The sequence below is a fragment of the Poecilia mexicana genome, unplaced genomic scaffold, assembly GCF_051168715.1.
Source record: "Poecilia mexicana isolate PSO_F unplaced genomic scaffold, ASM5116871v1 scaffold_15, whole genome shotgun sequence".
NCBI lineage: Eukaryota > Metazoa > Chordata > Actinopteri > Cyprinodontiformes > Poeciliidae > Poecilia > Poecilia mexicana.
Genome location: NW_028263384.1, coordinates 7,075,267 through 7,099,286, shown reverse-complemented (window position 1 = coordinate 7,099,286; position 24,020 = coordinate 7,075,267). Strand labels below are relative to the sequence as shown.

General features: G+C 37.1%; 1 protein-coding gene across 1 annotated transcript; it reads right to left on the bottom strand.

The window, feature by feature from the left end:
* Window positions 1-77: 77 nt before the first annotated feature.
* Window positions 78-21,779, bottom strand: b3gnt2b (UDP-GlcNAc:betaGal beta-1,3-N-acetylglucosaminyltransferase 2b). The gene is made up of 3 exons (XM_014980240.2): window positions 21,577-21,779; window positions 10,222-10,372; window positions 78-3,770 (listed from the first exon to the last, which is right to left on the bottom strand). The coding sequence occupies exon 3, from the start codon at window positions 3,745-3,747 to the stop codon at window positions 2,554-2,556; it is 1,194 nt and encodes a 397-aa protein (XP_014835726.2). The 5' UTR covers window positions 3,748-3,770; window positions 10,222-10,372; window positions 21,577-21,779; the 3' UTR covers window positions 78-2,553.
* Between the last annotated feature and the right edge of the window lie 2,241 nt (window positions 21,780-24,020).

The following is a 24,020-nucleotide window of genomic DNA, read 5'->3' as shown; positions in this document are numbered from 1 at the left end:
TATTCATCAAAGAGCATCCAAGGAATGGTGCTCTTTACAAATCCATCCTGATCAACAAAATTAAGTTATTTTTACAGTTTTTATTTTTATTTTTTTTACTAAGATGCATTTTAATGACAAAATGACATGTACCACAAAATAAGTCATTATACAAGTATCAATTCCTTCAGGTCAGTATTTAGATTCACTTTTAGCTACAACAGCATATAGTTGTCCAGAATGGATATGTCTCAGTCATATCTGGAGACTATAATTTTGTCCCATTCTGCTGAAGTCCTGCTAAAAATTATCTATGGGATTGAGGGCTTTGACTGAGCCACTCCAGAACACCCACGTTGTCCTGAAACAATTTCTGTGTAGTTTCACCTGGGTTATTGTCTTGCTGGAAAATAAGTGTTCTCTGGAGCCGTAGTCGTCTATATTTTTTCTCCCTGTAAATTTTTTTGGGTCATTTTGTAGAAATCAGACTGCCGAATAATCTGGTACAGAGCAAGTGGACAGTTTGGAAGCACTTGGCAAAGAGCTGAATTATTGAAGTGTTATTAAAGTTTTGCTATAAAGCAGAAGAAGATTTACTAGTTAGGAAGCTTTCATAGGTTTTACATTAACAATTTATTTATTTTAAATAACAGATCACCATACAAAAAAAATACCTTTATTGAAAATTAAATAATTTGCTTAAAACAAGCTTAATTAACGCAACTGAAGAACATCCTCACACATACAGTGCAAGTACATCTGGTTTGGTGATCATTTTGGACTTATGTGCTGTTTCGACTGTGTGACAAGTATAAAACTGTTGGGTTTTAGAAAAGCAAGCATGATGTGAAAACGCCTTAGTTTGGAAACATTGAAGTGGATTATCTGAGGTGAATCTGAGGAAGGGCAACAGTAAGCTTTACACAACAAAAGGTAAAAAGCAAGATGTAATCCAACTAGAGTGTGAAAAAAAACCCAGAACACAGTCAAAGAAATTTGCTAAAATGTATGAATAGGACACCAAGTAAACATGTCAAGTAGCCACCAACGGTTCTGAGATAATTTAACCAATTACTGATTAAAAAAACAACAAATAAAAATGTGTTTTTACTTGTATTTAAACTATTTTTAAAGTATGAATTGAGTGGCTGTTGATTCTTTAGCTCATTTTAGTGTTGTTTTAATATTTTAAAGTAGACAGAGACAAAAACAATCAAATCACAGACAACGGATGGGTGGGGATTCTAAGAAGCAACAGAGTGAATATCTAATCTGATAGTAAAAATAAAACCATTTCTAACCTAGAGACATCAGTTTGCATACAAAACATTGACAAGCCTGAGTTTATCCCCCTGACCAGCAGGGGGAGCTTCTTTAACGGAAAATAATGTGAGGTTTGACCAGATAGGATCAGCTTCAGACTAAAAATGACATTTCAGACATTTTCTATCAGAATCCTAACAGAGAAAAGCACTTGTAAATGCATTTACATTTTGTGCAGAGTGCATTTCTTCTACTTTTCATAATCGCTGTAATGAACATAATCAAGACAAAATGCAGCTTTCCTTAAAAAGAAAAGTGACACGTTAAACAGGAAAAAGCACTAACTATAAAGCTGATAATAGTTTCCTCCTAAAATGAATCTGGATCATTTTAGAAAACATAAAAATAAAAAAAAATCAACTGGTAAACATTTCAGCATCAGCTTCGTGATGGGATGGAAACGTAACGTTTGATGTTTTCTCAGACATTCTGGTGGGAAGATTTAGCACTGATTATCGACTCATGATAAAAAAAAAACCTAATCTTCAATAAAATTCACATCCAGGTTTTTTTTTTAACCCTTGGATTTCTCCAGCTCACCTTCCGTCCTGCTGAGCGAAACAGAACCAGGCCACCATTTTATCCAGAGACCCAGTCTGCTGTAACACAATATCCACAAAAAAAAACACGTGAAAGCAAAGCAAAGTATCTCTATTACAGACAATGTGAAACAGCTATGGATTTCTGCAACACCACTCTTTCTGATCAGATAAGCGACTCATTTAAAAAGACATACTAATAAAAGTCATGCTGAAGCTCTGCTTGGAGTGTTGCATGTAAATACTTCAGGGAGGAATAGCAGCACAGTTTATAAGCCTCAAGGAAATAAAAACAAACAAACAAAAAAACTACAAAGTGTTACCTGGGATCGCCTTTTCTTGCCAGTGAACCCGGTTGTTTGGTGCTTTTTTTCACCAATACTTCTTATAACTTTCCATCAGAGCAAGAGGGATGATGTTATCATGGTTTTCTCTATATTAATACAGCATTGAGAATCTCCATTGTGGAGTTGACAGTGTTTAAGCAGTATAAAGCTTTCATAAATAGCAGACATAAATATCCATTTTTGAAGACATTCACTTTGAAAGAAGCTAAGCCTGCTGAATTAGCTCGAGGAAATAATTTCTTACTCTCCCACAGCTTTATATAGTCTTATTAAAGCTGCCAACTTTTAAGTCATGACCCTGTTCAAGATAAAAAACATGTCACTTTTCGGGGCCAAACCGAGCCAACTGGGTCCCGTCGGTCTGATCACTGGCAGGTGATGTCAGGTCGATTGAGCCAGGACCAGATCTGGATCATCTCCTGGGGTGTCCTGGGATGAACCAGCATCAGGCTCTTGTATGCGCACGGGTTCGACCGGTACTTCTCCTCTATGTTAAAGGTCCGGAATCCTTTGTGCTTTTCCGGCGCAAGCCCCAGCTTCCGGAGGCACATCCCGGTGTAGACGTCGTCGATGGGGTAGAGTACCACGTGTTGCGAGACGTTATGCAGGCGGGCGGCGAGGTCTCCGGAGTAAAGGTAGCCCCCTCCTCCTGCGTATGGCGGGTACGTTCCGGTGTACATGCTCTCTGGGATGAAGTACTTGACCTTTTTGTCCCGGTGGGGCCCCGCGTTGGTGATCACGTCACCCACAAACAGGTCCCTGGCTTTGGGTCCTGATAGGCCCTTGAGAAAGCCCAGGATACGGTAGGTGTTGACAAAGACATCATCGTCACCCTTGAAGATGTAGCGGGCACCAGGGCAACGGGTCTGGATCCACTCCAAGAAGAGGAGCTCTTTGACCGTCAGGTTAAAGAAGGAGTCTCTAAAGTCCCACTGCACTATGTCTTTGTGTCGTCGGCTCTCGTATTGCAGCATCTCGGACAGATCTGGGTGGTGGTCAACAGCTGTGGCGTTCCCCAGAAGGAAGACGGTGACCACCGTCATGTTGGCGACGATGCCTGCCGAGCCCCAGGATTGGCGGATGGCCTGGCGTCTGACAAAGTGCGGCGCCAGGGACTTGACGGCGAGGAGCAGGAAAGGGGGGTCATTACAGATGTCCGGCTGGTCCATGAGGACGGGGTAGGACCGGCAGCGCATGAATAGCAGAAAGTCCTTGAAGCGGTTCGGTAAAGAATTGTAGTCTTTAACCTGAGTTCTGACCCCAAGGTTGGGCTGGCAGGGATCGGAAGGTAAACTGGTGTCGTTGAGCCAGTCGGGCAAGTCTGCAATGCTGGAGTTCAAGGTGATGATGGGATTGTGCTGAAGGTCCATGATCTGCTGCTGGCGGTTCCAGTAGGGGGTTCTGGGGGCCAGCTTGGTCCAGAATGGATCGGTGGGAACAGTGGGCTTCCGACGGCCATCTTTGTCTGTGCTGCTGTTACGCGAGATGAGGATGAAGATAAAGAGGTTGACCATCGTCAGTGTCACCATAAGCTTTAGGTTCCAACGCAGCAATGCCATGGCAGTCTTCCACAAGACACCACCTACAGAAACAGGAACAGAACTGTGATCAGTTGGGGAAAACTTACATCAAAGAACAGTTTAGTTTCAGGAAGAAAATGTAAGCAACTTCAATGTATAAAAAGGCACATGATGGGAAAGCAAAATGTACAAACTACACATTTTCTCTTCCAACCCCAACAACCCTCCTGGGGTCTTAAGAAATTAGATGGACCCCACAAGATTTCTACTGTTTTACAAGGTTTTTTTTTATGTGGTTTTGGGAACTGACAGACTTACGCTCGCCCCAGCCTCCCCTATCCTACCATGACAAAAGACTTTAGGAGGGTTAAATACAAGACTGGTAGCTTGGGGGTTTGAAAACCACGTCTTCCGAAACTGCTTCTCCAGAATTTAAAGTCATATGAAGCATAACTAAATATGTTCTCTTCCAGGAAACAAGCCAATATGTGCCTGAAAATTTAAAAAATTAATATTTAGCAGTTTAGAAGCTACAAAGTCAATTGTTACACCATATTTACAAAAAAATAAATAAATAAAAAAGAAAAAAAAAATGGTAGACTGGCTGCAGTCGTTAGCCTGTCGCAGTAGTTCTGCTTTGGTTATTCAAAATATCTTCCTGTTCTTTGTTCTTTAAAAAAATTAAGTTTACAGATTTCTTCAAAATGACAAGTAGATCTTCTGTACACAAAACATTTGTGAAATTAATTCATCCCTCACTTATACTATAAATAACATGATTTTTGCATTATTATCGCTGTTTTTGCCCTGCCCTTTTTTCCTCTCTTCTTTTTCCCTTTTCCTGCATTATTCTTTCCTTCCCATCCCATGCAGTTCCAGTATGAAATATAACAAAAGCCACCTGGTAAAAATAATTTATTTACTATTAATTGATCCATTGTACATTTAGCCACCTCTCAGATAATTTATTTATTGTTATTTTGGTCATTATTATTACTTGTTTAATTGCTCCACATGCTGATGTCATTCGTATCACCATTATTGCTTATACACTCTCTCACACACACAGTTAATAATCATTCATTAAAACACAACATTTTCTGTTTCTTTTACACATACACTGTACCTTGTACTCTAATGTACAATAAATCTTAAAAAAACAAAATAATAAAAGTTTAAAGATTTTTAAGTGAGTGAACTTGCATGATACTTGAAAAAGGTCTCAAAACAACATCATTGTTTACCGGAAATATTGCATTCAGGCAACTTTTTCCATAAGACCTTTTTAAAACGGAAATATCTTTTTTTATTCAGTTAATTATTTTTGGGGTATTAAGACACATCTGGTTCCATGTTCGCTATAAACTGAAAGCAGAAAGACAGCTGCACATTATCACAATGCTTGCCGGCTGGGTCTTCGTCTCTGTTGGCACCTGTGAGGGACTGGCGATGAATCAAGGGTGTACCCTGCCTATCCCTTACTGAACCTATGAGATAGAGACCAGCCCAGCCTAATGGTGCGTTCACACCAAACGCGTTGAGGGTCAGGTGCATCTGGTTTACATTCAAAGTCTATGTGGAGGCGCATTGAGGGCTGTTGCGACACCTTTCAAGCGTCTAGCGCAGGGCAATTTGAACCATTTGGAGGGCATCCAACTTGTCCGACGCTCCACATAGACTTTGAATATAAGCCAGACGTGCCCAATGCTCAAAACGTCTTTGGTGTAAATGCACCAAAAGTGAACATGCGTCGACCTTGAAGCATCAGATGCATTTTTGATGCACATGGTGCGTTTGGTGTTAACGCATCACAATAGAGTGTCAGAACAGCTGTTGTGACAGAAATATCCAGTCCCAAGGCCATGTTATCACAGTTTGGTGGAATATAACTGAGTAAAAGTGCTGCCATGCTTCAGAATCACCTTATTGCACATTAGTTTCACAGAAACACTCATTTGTTGATTGTGTAATGCAGAAAGTCATGAAAGACTACATCAGATTTGTTTGGAAGAAAAAAATTTAACCAGGGACTTTTTGTTGCTTTTACACTCACTACTAAACTTCTTTACAGGAAATGCTCATTTACAGCTAAAACCAGAAGGTCACATATTCCAAATAAAGACATCCTTAGATTTTACCAAACTGCTATTGTTTGTGATCAGAATGACTAAAATAATATCAATTTGTAAAATGCCACAATAATGAAAAACAAGAAAACAGAATTCCAGAAAACTATTGAGAGAAGCTTGTGGAAGGAAACTCAAAACATCTGACCCAAGTCACACAGTGCTAAGGCTTTAGATTTTGACATTAATATATAAATTTCACATTCTCTCATTATTGTGGCAATTGGCAAACAAAAATTATTTTGGTCATTTAACTTAAGTTAAATCAGAACAAACTTTTCTTGATATAGGTTGGACAGTGAGATTAAAAAAAAAAACTTTTTTTCTTTGGATGTAAACTTCTGGTTTCAGCTGTAGCTTATTTTAACAACATCGTGGCTCTTCTGCTTGGCAATCAAGGCGAACGGAAAGCTCTCTAGAGCTACGCTAGCATTAGCTTCTTTCTCAAATAGACTTTAGTGGGGTGGTGTAAACCTGTTTTACTAAACCAAAAGTGAGTTAACACTATCTGTTCATTTAGCCCCTAATGCTTCCTTATCCCCCCGATCATTTGGCTTGCAAAGATGTTTACACACATCTCACCTTCCAGAGAGAAAGTCGTTTTTGAGAACAACTGGTCAGGCGTACATGCAAAGACTGGAGGGAACAGTCCAGCGTAAAGCAAAAACCAGTCAGTTTTCTTGTAATTTATCTTAAAAATAATCACAGCTCAAGTCATTAAGGGAGAATCGCGACGATCCAGCAATAAAGTTCCTGCAGGTTTTGTTTTATCTTGTGCTTGCTGCATTTCCACAGAGAGCAATATTAACTCTTTATGGAAGCAAAATATTTAAAATGGCCAAAATGGTTAGAATTCAGACTCCGTCATGCAAACTAAGACAGAAAGAAAGCATGTAAGCTATACACAAATAATAATAAAAAATACACAAAAAAAAAACCTGTCATTTAACCATTTCAGATTTTTGGACTACAAACTAGGGCTGTGCCGAACAATTTAGTAATAAATTATTCTGATTAAATTTTTTTCATTTAACCAATTAAAAAATATTTTTAATTTTTTTTATTGAATATTAGAAATACAATCAAATTAAAAGTTCAATTTTAAATAGGAAAACAATTTTATTGTCCAAAATACAATAATATAGGATTTTTTTTTATTTTAGTAAATTTGAACCAGATGAAAATACTTACAAACATCTTAAACACAAAATGTGTTTTGTATAGTTTTGGCTTCATTACCATTTCTTTGTTCTTTCAGCAAATTACATTTTTGAGTCTGTATGCTCCAATTAATTAATTAATTACTCAATTTGTTGACGATTAATCAATTACTAAGTTAGTTGATTAATGAGATTAGTCATGATGAATTGATAATTGAAATACTAATTTTAGCCCTACTACAGAATTTTTTAAAATGTCGTTATGAACATGACCATGGGAACTTCAACACATTTCAGACTGAAAGAAAAACTGCAAATATTTCAATATTGTTGGAAGAAAAGGCATTATTGGAAAACCTTCAGAATAGTGAAACTGAAGGAAGTCTACAAATAGCAACCTAATCTTTCAAATTAGTTAAACTAAAACTGGGCTACATTTAATATACAGTAATCTTAAATACACATACTGCTCTCTAGTTTAATAATAATAATATTTAAAAAAGACTAAATGGAGAGTGTTGGACCAATTAAAATGTACCAGTGGGTTCACCATCTTCTGACCCACTGCCTGAATACTTCCTGCCTGTGTATTATGTTGCACTCTCAGATTCCTAGCAACAACTGTGCACTGCTTTCTCTCCATTCTCCTCTTCGTGCCTCATCCAGCCCATCTTTCTGCATGGCACTTCTCCCCTTGATTTTCACTCAAATATAATAAGACAGGAAAAATATGTACAAAAGGGTTTAATCGGTATCAGATTACCGACAGAGACAAGCACAAACAAGCTCTCTTCTGGTGACTCATTTTTCTGTCTTTTCCTCCTGGATAATTGCGCTTTCCTGTCGAGTGCATCCCACACAGACACAAGGACTTCAGGGAAATGAGTGGGAGAGGAGGTTGGCTTGTTAATAAAAGCAAGGCTGTTGGATTACCAACAAGAGATAGTTTCTAGCTTAGCATAGCTAAGCTAGAAATTAAAAACACATTAAAAACAAAACAAAACAAAAAAAAAAAAAAGTGAAAAATATGAGCTTTTTCTCAAAGTGCAAATATACTTTTAAATTTCACACTTCATTACTCTTGGAGTTTAAAATATTTATTTATTAGGAAACTCTGCAATGAACACAGTACAGGTGTACTGCTCTCCTTGTCCATTTTTATTTGAGTTTATTTCAGAAAAATGGTCAAGTGCACAGTAAAAAAAATAGGCAAAAATGTTTCTTATTCTAATTTAAAAAGGGAATTTAATTGTTTATTTGCATATTTTGATATATTTCTAATATTGTGTAAATGAGGCTTAAGTGGTTAAATCAGGGGTCCCCAAACTTTTTCCTGCGAGGGCCACATAGCTGTTCCTTTCTGTGGTCGGGGCCGGTCTTAGGTTTTTGGAGAAAGAAACCTTAGAAAATTCTTATCGACGGGGGGGGGGGGGGAGGCTGTTCTGTCTTTGAAACTTTCGAGCGGGGGGGGGGTGGGGGGGGGACGACGAAAAATTCGCGCTTTTAGATAGATTTTTACCCAGAATGCAAATGGAAAAAACCGTGAGTGAAACGGTGACTGGGACTGACTGGTATATATTCCATTGAGGGAAAGTTAGTTTCACATCTCAAGAACCCCCCTGGTGGTTGAAGAAAAATCCACATATAAACCGGAAAATACAATACATGAAAAAAAAAAAACACTGAATGCTCTCTGGTATGAGGAGGCGGGCCGGATCCGGCATTGTTCAGGGGGCCGGACCAAACGACGTGGCGGGCCGGATCCGGCCCGCAGGCCGTAGTTTGGGGACCCCTGGGTTAAATGAAAAATCTGGAGAATATGCCAGTTTTTTGTATCCAATTAAATGTCAAAATAATCAATTGCTAAAATAATTGCTAGTTGCATCCCTAATTGGTCCCCATTATTTAAAAGTGCATAGAAAAAACACCACATGTAATCATCTCTGTAGTCAAAGAAATAATCATAAAACGAACAAAATTGTTGTTCCTATGTTTCCTAAAACAGTATTGTTAAGTATTTCACATCAAATGCTCTGATGGATAAAAGATGAAAAATTAATCTTCTGATTGTCCTTAGTTATAATAATCACAACAACAATTTTATGGTTTAATCAAAAAGTCATAACTGGCACCATGACTAATACAAACCAAGTATTTCATGCTCTACAACTCTGGAGGAGCATCGTTGTAGAGCAGTAGAATGAATGAATCATCAGCATATTAAATGATTATCAAGACTGTCATCGACCAGAACAACCAGTCACACTCATTTAGAGTGACAGAAAAATCAGATAGATGCAAACTGAAAAGAAAAGCTGACAATATTTAATTACATAAATGGCCTACATTTGTATAACGCTCTCCAGTTCAGTCTTTTGTCCCAACCCCCCCCCACCCCCACCCACCCAACAAATAATAATAATTAAAAAAAACTCCATGGGATCTGGCAGAATACCATAATTTAAAAAAAAATGAATAATAGTAATAAGAATTTTAAAAAATGCTAATATTAGGTCCAAGCACCATGCTTTAGAGGAATCTTCCCAACAAGAATCTTCCCACTCCTTCAGGTCAAATAGTCACACCATTGTTGAAACCAGCATCACCAAATCTTCTTCTAAGAATTTATAATTCTTTAAACAATTACAAATTCTGCAGAAATATTAGTCAATTACATGACTAATTACATGACTAATAATTTATTATTTACAGTTCAACCTTCCTGGACAGGTTTTCTGCTTCAGCTGCTTGTTAAGCAGGATTTTAAGCTCTAAAAGGAAACTAAACAAGTCAAATAATCAATTCTTACAATTATTTCCATTGATAACCATTGATGGTGTAAAAATCAACAACAAAAAAAAATCCCCTCATTGTTTGTCTTTTATGCCACAGGTTAAACAAAAACAGGTGATAATAAAATCACCTGTTTGTGGTCGTTTTATAGACGTGTCACCAACAAATCACTTCATGCTACGATCAGTTTGAATGCAGACAGGAGCTTCAGAGAGACCAGGCATCACACCTGTGTGTGTGCAGGGTGCGGGGCACCGGGGAACAATGGCAGGTTGAAGACTTGTTTGTCTTTGAGCATCACTGAGCAAACACCTGAGCTTCCCTTTTATCAGTAAATAATTCCCTCCTGGTATTAATGTTCAGATTTAAATTAACTTTAGAAGACACCTGTTCTGTCAAAGAGATGCATTAACATACACAGTGAGTGATCTTACCAGGGCAGGTGAGTGTGCCTCTTCAGCAGGCGTTGTCTTGACGTTTAGTCTCAGCTGTCTTACCCCATGCTTATCTCCACCCTCTGGGAGCAAGAGCCAATGGGGAAAACGGGTAGGGAGGTTGGGAAGGACCGGACGATGAGGACTAAACCTAAAAACAAAAACGCAAACAAAATAAAATTAGTTTTGAAAACTACCTTATTTTGCATTTATTCTATTCATATATGATTTAGCAAAGTCTCCGGACAGAATTAAAATACGATATGGTTTATCAGCGTTGGTCTTTAGAGTGACGGTGTTCAAAGTGGAGTCCGAGGTCCTTTTGTGGCCCCTGGCCTGATTTTGTGTGGCTCCCCAAACCACAATTCAAGATTGAATTAAATAAATTAGGACAAATCTACAACTTTTAGATTAAACTCTACTTACAAAAATGTTATACGCAACACAAGGTGGTAATCTTTTCCAAGCTTTCTCGTTTCCTTCGACTGACATGGTAACTAGTGCCACTTCTAATCAACTTAAAATTTAAAGACCACCTTGGCAGAACCGAATCTGGTTTTAACTGCTGTATTAATATTTGGCTAAATGTTTTCAAATGAAGGCAAATGAAGTACTTTTGACCCATGTGACAATTTTTTTTTGTCACATAATCAAGTACTTCTTTAATGAAACTATAAGTCAATGATTGCATTTTAAGTTCAGCCTTAATGTATGTTAGTATAGAATTTGTAAGCGGGCCTTAGGCTAATACATTTTGCTGGACGATAAATTGTCCCAGAAGTTATTGCGATGAAAAATAATGTTTTGAAACTTTTTTCAATGATGGTATAATAATGCAAGTACACCCTCTCAAAGATCAATAAACTATCATTTCTCAGGAACATGTAACACTGGAACTGGAAGACATTTTTAAATATCTAAAATAAACAAACAAAACAACCAGGTCAAGAAATAAATTAATTATGAAGTCTGTAAAGAAAATTGTCCTTGAGAAAGGGGCTAATTAGGATCAATCCACCAGTCTGAAGACGTGGTGGTAGAGAGAGAGACACACAAACAAAACAATCGTGCAAATGGAAATTATCGAACTTGTTTTGATTCGTCATAGATTAATTTATTTATTGATTTATTGCTTACTGTGACAGGCTTAGCAGGCATTGGCCATTTTTTGACCATCCCAATCTGGAGGGTGCATTAGATAGCCATTGATCATTTCCATTTAACATAATCAGCTTTACCCAGGATGTTCTCTCTGGGTGGAGACGCTGTTCTAATCTTCCATCTTAATTGTTGAAAATCAGATTTCTTGTATGCAAAATTAAATCAATATACTGCAGATGTCTCTCCATATGTGGGTAAACACCCCGATGGCTCGCCAGCACATACAGGCAGCAGGAAGACGAAAACCTATCAAAATCTTACATTACGCAGCAGATCCATAATCTGAAACAGACACGACTTGTAATGTTGTACAACGTGTTATTGGAGTGAAAAGATTGATTGCTGCATTTAATAGAAACTGTCTCAGGTGCTCTTCTCAAAACAGAGAGCAGACTTCTCAGGTCTAATAAACGTTCCCATTCATTTTCAATTGTTCATAGAGTCGTACTTTTTCACTGAAGGGTAGAGCTGTTTCAGAGTTTCACTTCTTTAGACATGTTAATACATGCAGATCTGCAGTATATTTTTGCTAACAATTTGGGATCTTTAGATCAAACTGACATTTTCTCTAAAGCATGTCCACAGTACAAACCCCAAACACTGAGATGCAGCTATGAATACAATGAAGTTCACTTAACGCTTATTCACACTAAATTTAGTCTGTGCACTTTACGAAAAAGGTAAATTTAATCTAATAATGAATATAGCTGCATACTTAATTACATACAGTTCAATTTAGTCTAGGTTCTCATATTTGTGATAAAAAAAAAGGTATTTTAAGTAGGTAGGTAATCCGTGATTCATTCTCTCCTCCATTTTCTATTGTTAACCACAAAAAAAAAAAAAAAAAAAAAAAAAAAAATTATTTCTTTTTTAATCTGATACAAAAAAAAATATTTTCAATTTTAGTCTGAGGTCAAAAGTATGAAATGGAAAAATGAACAGCAGGACCGACTTTGATTCAAACATTTCATTGCTCAGGTTTACATGACCGGGCTTTACTTGCTCTACGAGTGGGCTGGTCTCAAACGCTATTAATCTGAAATCAGATTCCTCCTCATGCACCTTTGAATTTTTGTAGCTTAAGTAAAGTTAAGTTGCAAAACTTAATTTTGCAACAGCCAACCATGTGCCCTAGTTTTCAGGGGAAAAATGCTGCATGTTCTTGGTGTGCAATATTTCATGTCAACAGCAGGTGGTACATATGTTTGCCCTCACTAGAGAATGTTATTTGAGATCTCAGTTTGCCATGTTTTTTGGTTATCGTGGGTCCCTGTCAGCATCACAGCAAAAAAAGCATCTTTAAGAAACCGAGGTGAAGGAAACAAACAGAAAAACTAAAGCAAACAAGCTCATACTACCAACCGTTGTATGAGGGTTGTAGATAAGGCAGCACTAGTTCTGAGGCCTGAACAAGTTCTGCTTTTGCAGAGTGAAGATAAAGCACGCCTAACTAGCCACAGGAACTAAACAGTCATGCAACTTCAACTGCACTGAAATTTTTGAGAAATTATTGACCATGAGGGCAAACGGTTCAAATTGTTAACATTTTTTGGTTTAATATTCAACTCTGCCTCTGCAGATCTTCTCCATATACAACAAGCTCCAACTGGGAATAGGCATCAAAGCTCCGGTTTGTAGTTAACTTTGTGTTTCTCCCATGTGTTGTGTGCCATTGTCTCCAGGTACCTGACAGCAGAGATTAGTAGCTGGATCTCTATTCAAATTTTTTTTTGCAAATTTCTTTCAAGCTATTAGCAAATAAACAAAATCAAGTGGAAGTGTGCAACACAAGCAACTAATAGTTGTTTTCATTTGACAAGAAAAAGACTGCAAAAATGGAAAGTAAGTTAACTTTAAACATTGAAAACCATGCAGTTTTTTGGTCACTCATCCATCACTGATCTTTAAAAAGCTTGACCTGCCGATACTAACTTTAGCCCATACCAATTTTTTGTCTGAAATGTCGCTAAATATAGCATGAAAGTCGCTAAGTTGACTATTGTTAACTGCAAACATCACCTGGCCTGTCAGTCAAATGTCTCTCACAGGAGAGCAAATTGGTTGATTTTTAGACCTTTGCTGAGGTAAATGAGATCGGAGGATAAAAATTGGCTTCACATGCAAGGATCAGTCGATCACCAATCACCCAAAATGATCACCAATCACCCAAAACCGTCAATGTCGATTAAAAAGAAGTCTAAACTTTTTTTAAAACTAGCAGGGTTTCCCCCAGAAAACTTGCTAAGCCCGGTGGTCGGGGCGTCGAGGCAGTCCACCGTGTTTTGTATTAAGATGTTAAGTTGACAGGAAATGTAAAAGCATTACTGTGTAATTTATATGTTAGGGGAAAAGATCTTGAGTGAAATGCTATTTAAACCCACAACTAGTCTAAAAACAACAAATATGCACTTCTGTTTAATCCAAATTAAGTCAGCAGCTCCTTCAGGCCCCCAAGAGCTTCAGGGGCCCCATAAACACTAATATTTCAAAACAGACCACAGATACATAAATGTAACACTTGTTTATTGAGATTATCAATGCTGTTAAATTTGATTCAATTGTTTAGGCATACATAAATTAAATTATTTAAAATTGTTTAACATTTAAATACAAGATTTTAAGGAGCTGGCAAGTTTACTTTGTAAAACTTCAAAGAACAATATTCATAGTTAATTGTTTTGTTACCATAGCAACAATCTGATGCTGTGAGTTTAATCTTTGAATTTACAAATCCAATTCAGTAACCTGTGATTATAACTTATTGCTTTTTAGACTGACCAATTAAACTACTCCCTTCTCCCATATTTCACTAAATCTAACACAGAAGCTGTTAGAGGTACTGATATTTTTAGGAACTAAAGGGGCCCCTAAGTCAGATTCCGCTCCAGGCCTCATATAGCCTTGGACCGGCCCTGCATGATGAGTTAAATCTGCTGCACTACGCAGAGATGCGCAACAAATGGGAGATTTAATTCAGTGCTGCTAATGTAGCTTTAGTAGCTCTTTCATTTCGTGTCTGTTGAGTTTTTAATAAGTGTCACAGAGACTATTCTGGTTGGTCGAGTTTATGGGACGAGTTTCTCAGATCTCCGCGTACATTAACTCTAAGTAGACGACGCATTTGATATGGTTTGATGCATCGTGTAACCGGAAAAATAATAATAAAATTATATAAAATCTGCGTGATGCGTGACTCTGAGGAGAGCATTAAAGCTCCTCAACAGGCTGAACCTGCATGATGAGTTTAGCGCTGCACGTTATTCACAAACACTCCTATATATAATTGTTCGTTCACAAAGATAAATCATTCTCACTGCTCCACAACGCGTCTCTGAAATCACTACAAGTTATTCCTGCGGTTCACATTGAGCTGCGCAACCAGAGCTAATGCGGCAGGTTTTAAACTCTTACCTAGAGTTCTCCAAAGGATCATAATTTCTCACGGTAGGTTGATGTAAATATCCATACAGGTCAGCCTGTGTCCAGTTTGAGTGAAAGGAGGCGCACGCGATCCCGCTGAGGAAAAGCAGCGTCAGCGCGCGAGGCAAAGCGCGGAAGCGCCGGCTGTGTGATAGGTCCGCGCTGTCGGGTTTAAATGCATAAACTATAAACCTATCATTTAGGAATAAATATACTCTGCTAGTGAAATGCTAAGAGCAAAAGAGACGCTTGTAGCCCGGCTTTTAAAGACAAACAAACAAACAAACAAACAAACAAAAACCCCCCGATTTTTTTCCCCCCTTTCCTAGAAACGTAAACAAGCTACGCTTAGCCTGGCGGCGGGGCTAGTAAAGCATGGCAGGCCGCCAGGCTTATAATGCACTGGGGGAAACCCTGACTAGTATACCTGTTTGAGGATATCTAGTAGCAGCTCTCTGATAATGGCCACTATTTATTTTTGTAATTTTTGTTTTCTAGCAATTAACATCATAAAATGCTTCCCAACATTTCTAGCAATTATCATAAAATGCTTCTCAACATTGTGCGTACAGCAAAGTTGCGTAGAGAAAAGCAAATGGCCCAAGGACAGACACCTGACGTTAAAGTTACAACATGCAAAAGTAAGCAAAGTGTCTTCATTTACATACAACCAAGTAGAAAACAAAGAGCTTCGCTTATTGTGTCAGTATCCTGAGCAAGCAGATTTTCTCTTTCACTCTGTATTTATTTTTTATAAATCACTCATCTAAAGAGCATCCATTTTTATTTTATTGATTTACTTCAAATGGTCTACTTCTAAAATTACACATTGAACTTTAGACTGACATCCTCCAATGCCATGAGTTGGAAAAAAAACAACATTGTCACCAAAATATGAGAAAAATTCTAAATCTGAAGCACTGCTGACAACTTTGGATATCCGAAAGTCTAAAAATTAAATGCAAAAAGAAACTATAATTGGTCGCATAAAAAAACAAAAACAAAACTGAGTTGTTACATTATTTACATCAAAATATTAGATGATCCAAGTCAAAATTAGAAAGAACTAAAGCTGAGAGAATTTGCTTGAGAGTAATTTTAATTTATTTAAACTACCAGTCCTGCCTTCCCTTATACAAACGCATGATGTAAATGCCTAATTGAGATTGTGACTAATTAAGAGGTATTTTGAGCATTACTTGGGAGCGGGAGTGGTCAGAAGAGGATAGAGTTTTAGTTTTAGTGAATAATAGTGACATGGTGCAAAGTCAAGAGCTCCATAAATAGCCTGAAGGCTGCAAGTGAAGAGGGGATAACTGTGATAGAGTCTGGCTAACAAACATCTACAGTAAAACAACAGTATTCACAAAGAACTAAATGTCTGCTTTAGCTTTCATCAGACAAGTGGGATTAATTACTATGTTTATTCACTTTGTCTTTATTGGACAGGAAGCCACAAAACACAGGAACAGCTGTTTAGGTTAGAAACTATTTGACTTCATCCTCTACATTTAATCATCTTCTTTGTATTTGTTTCAAAGTAACAGGATGTTCTAATTAGGTGAGCATCCAACACCACAAAATAGTGATGAAAGAAACATGCAGTTACCAATGACGGCACTTCAATGCACATCACCCTGAAATAGAAAGGAATTTCTCATTATCAACAAATATTTGTGACTGACTCCCCACTCTGAAGGTCGCCTCTCCCTTTGCTGTGACTCACTTATTTGCCCTCAACGCAATTTAACCCTAAAACAGTGGTAAACCAGGCATGTCAACACAAGTCATTGTTTTACAAATAAAACAGAGATAACACGAGCAAAATTAGTCAAAATCAATTAACCGAGGTTTAAATAGATAAAAACAAACCGAAAAAGAAAAGCAGCAGCACATAACAGAGGTGTGAGCTTCATTTTTCCAAAATTGGAAACTGAATGAATATTTCTGATCAAACTAGTTCTACTGAAAGAAATTTTTAATAGCTGAAACCTAATGGTGTGGTGTCATCCTTAACAACAATGACTGACCTCAAGAATTTGTGATAACTCAAGTCTTAAGGCATTTTGCCCACTCTAAGCCATGTTGGAGGATTTCTGAGTTTGAATGACACGTCTATGGTCATACTTTGTGCAATATCCAAGTCCAGATTTTGGCTTAGCCACTCCAAAACTTTGTTTTAGTCATTCAGATATGTCCTTACTACTGTACTTTAGAGTATTTTTCCTCCTGCTATTGAAAGTGTGACTGTGTACACCGACATGTACTGATGGTTGAACTTTCTCCTGCAGGATTTTCTGATAGACCATAAATTCTGTATTTTTATTCATGATATTAAAAAACCTGATTTTTGCAGTTACTCTGGTTACGGTTATGTTTTTTACAATATTCATCATGTTTGATTATCTAAAACATTTCAGAGTAGGGCTGTTGTAAACAACTATATTAGTAGCCAAGTATTCTATAGATTAATCGAGTAAACGGAAAAAAAATATTGATAAGATAAAATATTGGTAAATCTAGCATAACAGCAGTGTTACTGTCGGATATCAGCATCAGTCCAATTTTCATTTGAGCATTCCTAACAATAACTTTTCTGTAGCTTAGAAAATTTACTTGTAACAATAATAGCTCACTTTCTAAGTTAACCTGAAGAAATGTTTTACAAAAATCTGAAGTTATGTTCAATTTAATAATGAAGAGGTAGGCTCACAAATACGCTCATAAAAAATGTCTATACTCCAGCTTTTAGTTTATGTATTATCTTCAGTCAATTTAATTGATGAACTCTCACCTTGGCCAAACATTTATAACTTTAGTGTCCATGTTAGAGACAGGATTTGAATCATTACAGCCCTATTTCAGAGTGACAAAAAAAGCAAAGACAGAAAACTGTAAGGGGGCAAACACTTCAACATCACTGTAGTTATTGCAAATTACATTATATTACTACCACATTACCAAAAAAGGAAAAGACAGCTTCTATTTTGCAGCCCGACTGTTTTAGAACGATAATAAGAATGAAAAGCACAGAACAAATCAAACTTCTGTGTGAAACCAGAAACCAAAACATGGAGTCAAACGATGCTTTCAGCCAAGCAGGACAGCAGAATGGTAACAGCTGCTTTTTACACTAAAGGTGTATCGAGTTGTAAAACACTGTTGTAACAACCATCATGATTGTCACTTCCAGTAAATATTTGACGTTTCTTTGCTGTAGCTTGCTGTCTATTTACTTTAGAATCAATGTCTCTGTTGGGCCTTGCAAGATTATTGCCATTGTGAGCTATTATTGGCTGAACTGACCATGCACATCCTCAGGAACTGAGAACAGGAAGCCTGAAGCAGACTGAGGAAGAGCCTAGACATAGCTACAATTATGCAACAACCATTTATTGGTTAGATTCTATATACTGTATTTTACTGCTCTTTTGTCAACATATGCAAACCATACATCTACATGAAGTTCCTCATACTTTATCTCCAGTACAGAGGACAGAGTTACGTAAACTTTAAAAAATGTCTTTGCAACCATTCTGGGTGGTGTCAACATTTAATTAAAGGAACATCCCTACAGAGGGGTGTGTTATGATACATTCAGTTCCCCAAACATAGTACAACAGTCAAATCCTGCATGTTTTAGCCACAAAGACACATGCTCATTCAGGATGATGCAGTGCATCATATGAACAAGTCACGTTTTTTAAACTATGAGCAAAACGATATTTGTTTCCTGATCAAACACCAACATCTTTACTGCATGCCAAAATACATTTACCTTGGTTTCACGTTAATGGGGTGATGATGCCAGTTTTCAAAGCACATTATGTCACAATCAAGTAAAAGTTAAGTTGTATAAATGAAGCATGAATTTGACTTGGCAACTTAATGGCGTTAAAGTGAATTTGCAGTGATTGGGACTGAAATTTGCATCATAAGTTAGCATCAGCATCTGCTTTTCCGTTGACCATAAAATTGCAGAAATTTGAATTATGAAAATAGATTTGATTAAAAGGAAATATGCCAATTTAAAAAAAAATAAATAAAAAATCGGAAGTCTTTTGATAAAATTTTTTTGCCCTAGCATGACTGTATCAAAATTAGCATAGTTCACAAAACTGCTGTGGAAACACTTTATGTCCATCACATGAGTAACGTGACCACCAGATGTCCCTTCTGGTAGACACAACAAAAAGACAGGAAGTGGTAAGACAATGATGATTGTGCAGCATGTTTTTTTAAGATGTCACATGAACAAACTTATTCCCTTGTGATTGTTGACATTAGGGGAATATTGACAAGGTTTTGCATACATCTGTAATGGAAATGCAGCTACAGATAAATTGTCAGCGTATAGAAAAAAAAAAACTAAATTAAAACAAGCCATCAAATATAACATCCAAGAAGTCCTTTTGTGTTGACAATATTGCAGACTGATATTTTGATGGCAATTTGATACTCTGCTCTACAGGACAATTAAAAGTACATGTGAACCATTTCTATTGATATTTCTAAACTACCCTGCAGTTAATTTGCATCTGAAGCACCAAAGTCGAGCAAAGCTCACTCAGCATTATTAATAGTTGACCTACCTTTGCTATTTGTGCTAATGTGTCTTTTGTAAAACTGAATCAAACGTCATGGTTGCAAAAATAAATAAATAAAAAAAATAGAAGAGAGTTGTGATTAAAATAATCATTCATTTCTATGCATATTGCTTAAGAAAATATATTGCAGTTGACTAACTAGCAGTAAAAAGATTATGCTGCAGTTTGTATAAAACAGGGAAGTACGGATATCTGTGTTAATGAGAAAGTAAATGTAGTACAGACCTAATGAGATTTCAATATAATTGGCAGCACCCATGGGCATCACCAAGACTCCCCATTTAAGAAGGACTGAAAATAATGACCTTAAAATTAGAAGAGAAATTATACATCTAAAAAATAAAGATATAGAAAAAGGCAGCCTTATGTAAGCAGTGTCATTTAGTTAAAACACTTTACACCTCAGCTGGAAACCCACTAAAGATTAGATAAGGATTTTATTTTCTACAGAGGTCATCCAAACTCCGTACAGCAAAAAAGCTGGCATTTAGCCTTATGCCAAATATTATTCAACCTAAGATATTAGGTTGAATAATAAAATATTATTCCAGCTGACAAAATGCTTCATAAGTCAGACTGTTTTTCTAGCTAAAATAGTTCTCTAAACTAAAATATAAAGTACTTGAGTGTGAGCTGTATTAGAAAGAGCATTTCTGAAAAGACCTTTGTCAAGGTGCCATCAGTGTATACAGGTTCCAGTTCAGGGCCAACATTTAAAGTTGACCAAAACAAAGAACATGTGCTTTCAGAAACTAATACTTCTAGTAATAAATTTAATCTCACATACTCAGATTTCTACTTTCTCCAAACCGGCCACAAATAGTTAGTCAATCCCTTAATAAGGCTATATTTTTTTTAAGCTTTGATCTGCTCCAGGTTAACAAACAAGTCAAGAAAGTTCAATTTTAGAATCTAGAATGATTCACAAGATAAAAAGTATCTGGGAGACAGAAATGTCTTGCTCTGGACATATTCTGCCCTTTAGCATTTTTTAAACGCTAATTTTGTCCCCTTCTGCTTCTATTTTACATGAACAAACAAATCCTTTCATACACAACATCCTAGTACCGACTGTGCATTTCTTTGCTAAAACAAAATAGTGGTACAAAACTATATAAAGACTTAGTAAAAAATAAAATGATGCAACAAAAAGAACTGCAACCTGGAAATCCCAAACCATGTGGAAGTTATTTCATATTACCAAGATACTTGGTAATATGAAGTATTATGAGAAATAAGTTTATACCCAAGTATCTAAACTGAATGAATAAAAAAAACATTACATGATTACTTGTACTATAAAATGATATTTCATAGAAGGGTGACGACCAAGAGCTCACAAAAATTGTTTTGTTTTCCACTAAGCTAATTTTAACAAAAGCAACTGATGCATACACTATTACACATTTGGGAGTAGTGTAAAAGAGTTCATGATGTCAAGTAACGTAAAAAGATTCACAAAATCTACAAACTATCTATCAAAGGTTTCCTACAGAAAAACCACAAAAATGGTCTTTGTCAGCATTCCTTTTGCTTGTTGCTCTATATGCACAGTCTTCACTGTTGGTTGTTACTCAATAACCGAGTAACTTCTAACGGTAACTGGCTTCATTTCATGACAAACAGATACTAGGCAAAGTGGACTCAAGATGCTCGCCAAGCATGATTATATTTCTGTCTCAACAGTGTCACTATAGAGATGACACACACGTGTTCCTAAACAGAAACCTCGCAAAATGACTCATGAAATTATAGAAACTTCAATTCTTGGATTTATAAAAATAAATAAATAAATAAAAAGGTCGAGCTTGATGATTAAATTTATCTTTCAATCTTTGAAATGCGGCAAAAGAGAATTAGATCCCGTTTTACACCACACTTTAGAAGCCAAGTCAGATGTTTTCACAATGTGACTTAAATTTTCATCTAATCAGTGTTCCAAGGTTTCTTCTTTTGCCAAGTTGCAGTAATATAGCAAAACAGTGTTGATATATAACCATTAATCTGGCTTATAGGTTTAGTACCTTCTGCTTACGGTAGCTCCGTTGAAAGGCTGAACTGTGAAAAACAGGGTAGCTAAACTACTGTCAGTGGCGTTAAGACTCTTTATGAAGTAGTCCCAACGCTTAGAAGAGCAAAACTCGACCAATGCGGGTTAACTCACCAGGTTTCCGCCGTTGTTTATCTACAAAAAGTCTTCTAAAAATGGCGGGGGGTAAAATTAATCCATAAGTCTCTCCGCTGTCGTCTGTTGCCCTTTTTTGTGTCTCCCTGTTCCTCTCTGCTCGCCTGCATCGGTAACGGCTAGATAACGTCTGCTCACCAACTTTCAGTTTTCACGGCCGCGCGCGCTCGCGCGCACGAATGGGAGGAGCACATACACAGGCGCGTGCGAACTTTTATTTTTATGGCCTCGGGAAGCAACTGAAACTTAATACTGTTGTCCAGGTGCAGTCACTCAAAGTCAACTGACCACCACCACACTGGAGCTTGGGTGGCCCACGGTTAAAGCATACTTATCGCTAAGGAGCCAACAACTGAATGAGCAGAAGTGTTCTAAACAGGTCAAAACAATTTTCAAACAATAACATACAATTCTTGAAACACCTTTTGTATAATCACGAGCGTCAGAGTAAGTGGATTTGCTGCTTATGTCAGTAGCCTATTAGATTCATGAAGTATTTGAAATCTATTTTTAAGCCATGACTTCCCCTCTTACATTCTTGTAAGAGTCACCAGGAGACCAAAATTGTGTAAGCTAAGTAGCTATGTCCTGATGTCTTGAAGAATAAATATGTCAAACACAAACTCTTGAAAGTGTCTCTGAGCTGTGTGATCTTATTTCTCAGGATAAATTCAGTCACAATATGGAGGAAATCCCTTTGCCTTTTGTGTTTGGGATCTTGTTGTTTTTATATATTATGATTCATATATCTGACCACAGGTGAAGGACAAAAAGCAGACAGACCAGTAATCTAGTGCTTTGAATACCTGTTTAGCTTTTTCCTCCTCATGACAGACAGAAGTAGTTCCCACATCACACTCTCTCTATTGATCGTCTCCCTCCTGCCATCTTTGTACAAGATACCAACTCACTTGAACTGATCTGCTTAAGGTTAGCTGGAACAGTTTGCTATGAATTGCTCTACATTCTCGAAAACTCATTTTAGAGTGATTCTAGTTTAACACAAAACCTCACTATTGAATGTGATGCCATTATTTAAACAGCAAACAATTAGAGCATGATTCAGAGATGAATTTCGACTTACAGGCTGGATGTCAATAAATTCTTCTGAACTTCCAGGTTGATGGGTCTGAAACTCTTCTCCCAAATGTGTAAGGCGGAGCAGGGAGGAGAACTGGCAGCAGCTGTAGGGCAACATCACCTTCTCTATCAAACAGAAGCTAATGTTAAAATGTTACAGTAAATAAAAAGCATAAAAACAGTTTAGAAAACATTTCTTGAGATACCTTGAGGGAGCAAATTCATGTTCTTGGCCATACAGAAGATCTTTGTTGAGAACAAAGAATAGCTGAGAACCTCTCCAGTACAGGCTGTAGGTAAATGCTTGAAAGACATCATCAAAAAAAAAAAAAAAAAGCAAATATGAAACCATGAGGTAAAGGGCCAAATACTTAATTTCTACTATTCTTTAGCTGTGTTATCGTTCTGAAATGCACTGCAAGACTTGCTGAGGTGGGGCAGGTTTTGTTCTGAAAATCCTGCAGCTTCCACTTCTCTTCCTAACATGATGCCTCCTCACCCTGACTCTCATACTGAGGAACCACAGAGCTCTGTTAAGTTAAAAGCACATATTGTGAAGTTGGGATATTTTTCCTCCAACAGGTTCCAGAGGAACCACCTCAAACCAGACGTTGGACTGGATTTTATTTCAATGTCATTTGTGAATGTTAGTTCCTCATTCTCATCAGTGGAGCTATAAAGGTTGAAAAAGGTTATCATTAAGTATCATCAACATCAATATTTCCACTAAATAAGAGGCAAAAAATAGAAAAAAAAATAATTTGATAGAGGAAAAGCCTCTCAGACTCTGAGCTCAAAGCAAGATGCCAGAGAGCACCAAACTATTTTTTTTTAATACTAGACAATTAATTTAATTTCACATAATTATCGCGGTAGAAGACATTTGTTTGTTAAATACTTAATGGAACAGATTTGTGAATGACGTATAGTCACAGACGAACGAGATAAGCAGTCCAAGTTGAACGTTTCTTGAACGTTCAGAAACTACAGCGGCTGTGATGCGCCACAACAAAGGTAAACAAAGATAAAATAACCCGAACAGGTGATCAGCTCAAAACCACTTGCAGTTTTACTCTCCGTCTTTTTTTGTCGCTTAAGCACACCCGTTGCCATGGCAACCGCCATGAGCCGAGCTCCTCGAGCCGAGCAGGGACTACGTTAAAAACGTAACATTCAGTCCATTATGCCATTAGGTTTTCAGGCTTTATATTTATTTTGCGGTTAGTAATAAGCGCTCTCCTGAACACAGCAGTGGTTGATTAGTTAATTTTAAACTCCTGCTCTGCTAGTTATTTTGGTAATGGAACCGAAACGCACAGAATTGCGCAACAATTTGTAAAAAC

Coding starts and splice junctions, on each gene's coding strand:
- b3gnt2b (XM_014980240.2), bottom strand. CDS start 3,747: ATGGCATTGCTGCGTTGGAACCTAAAGCTTATGGTGACACTGACGATG.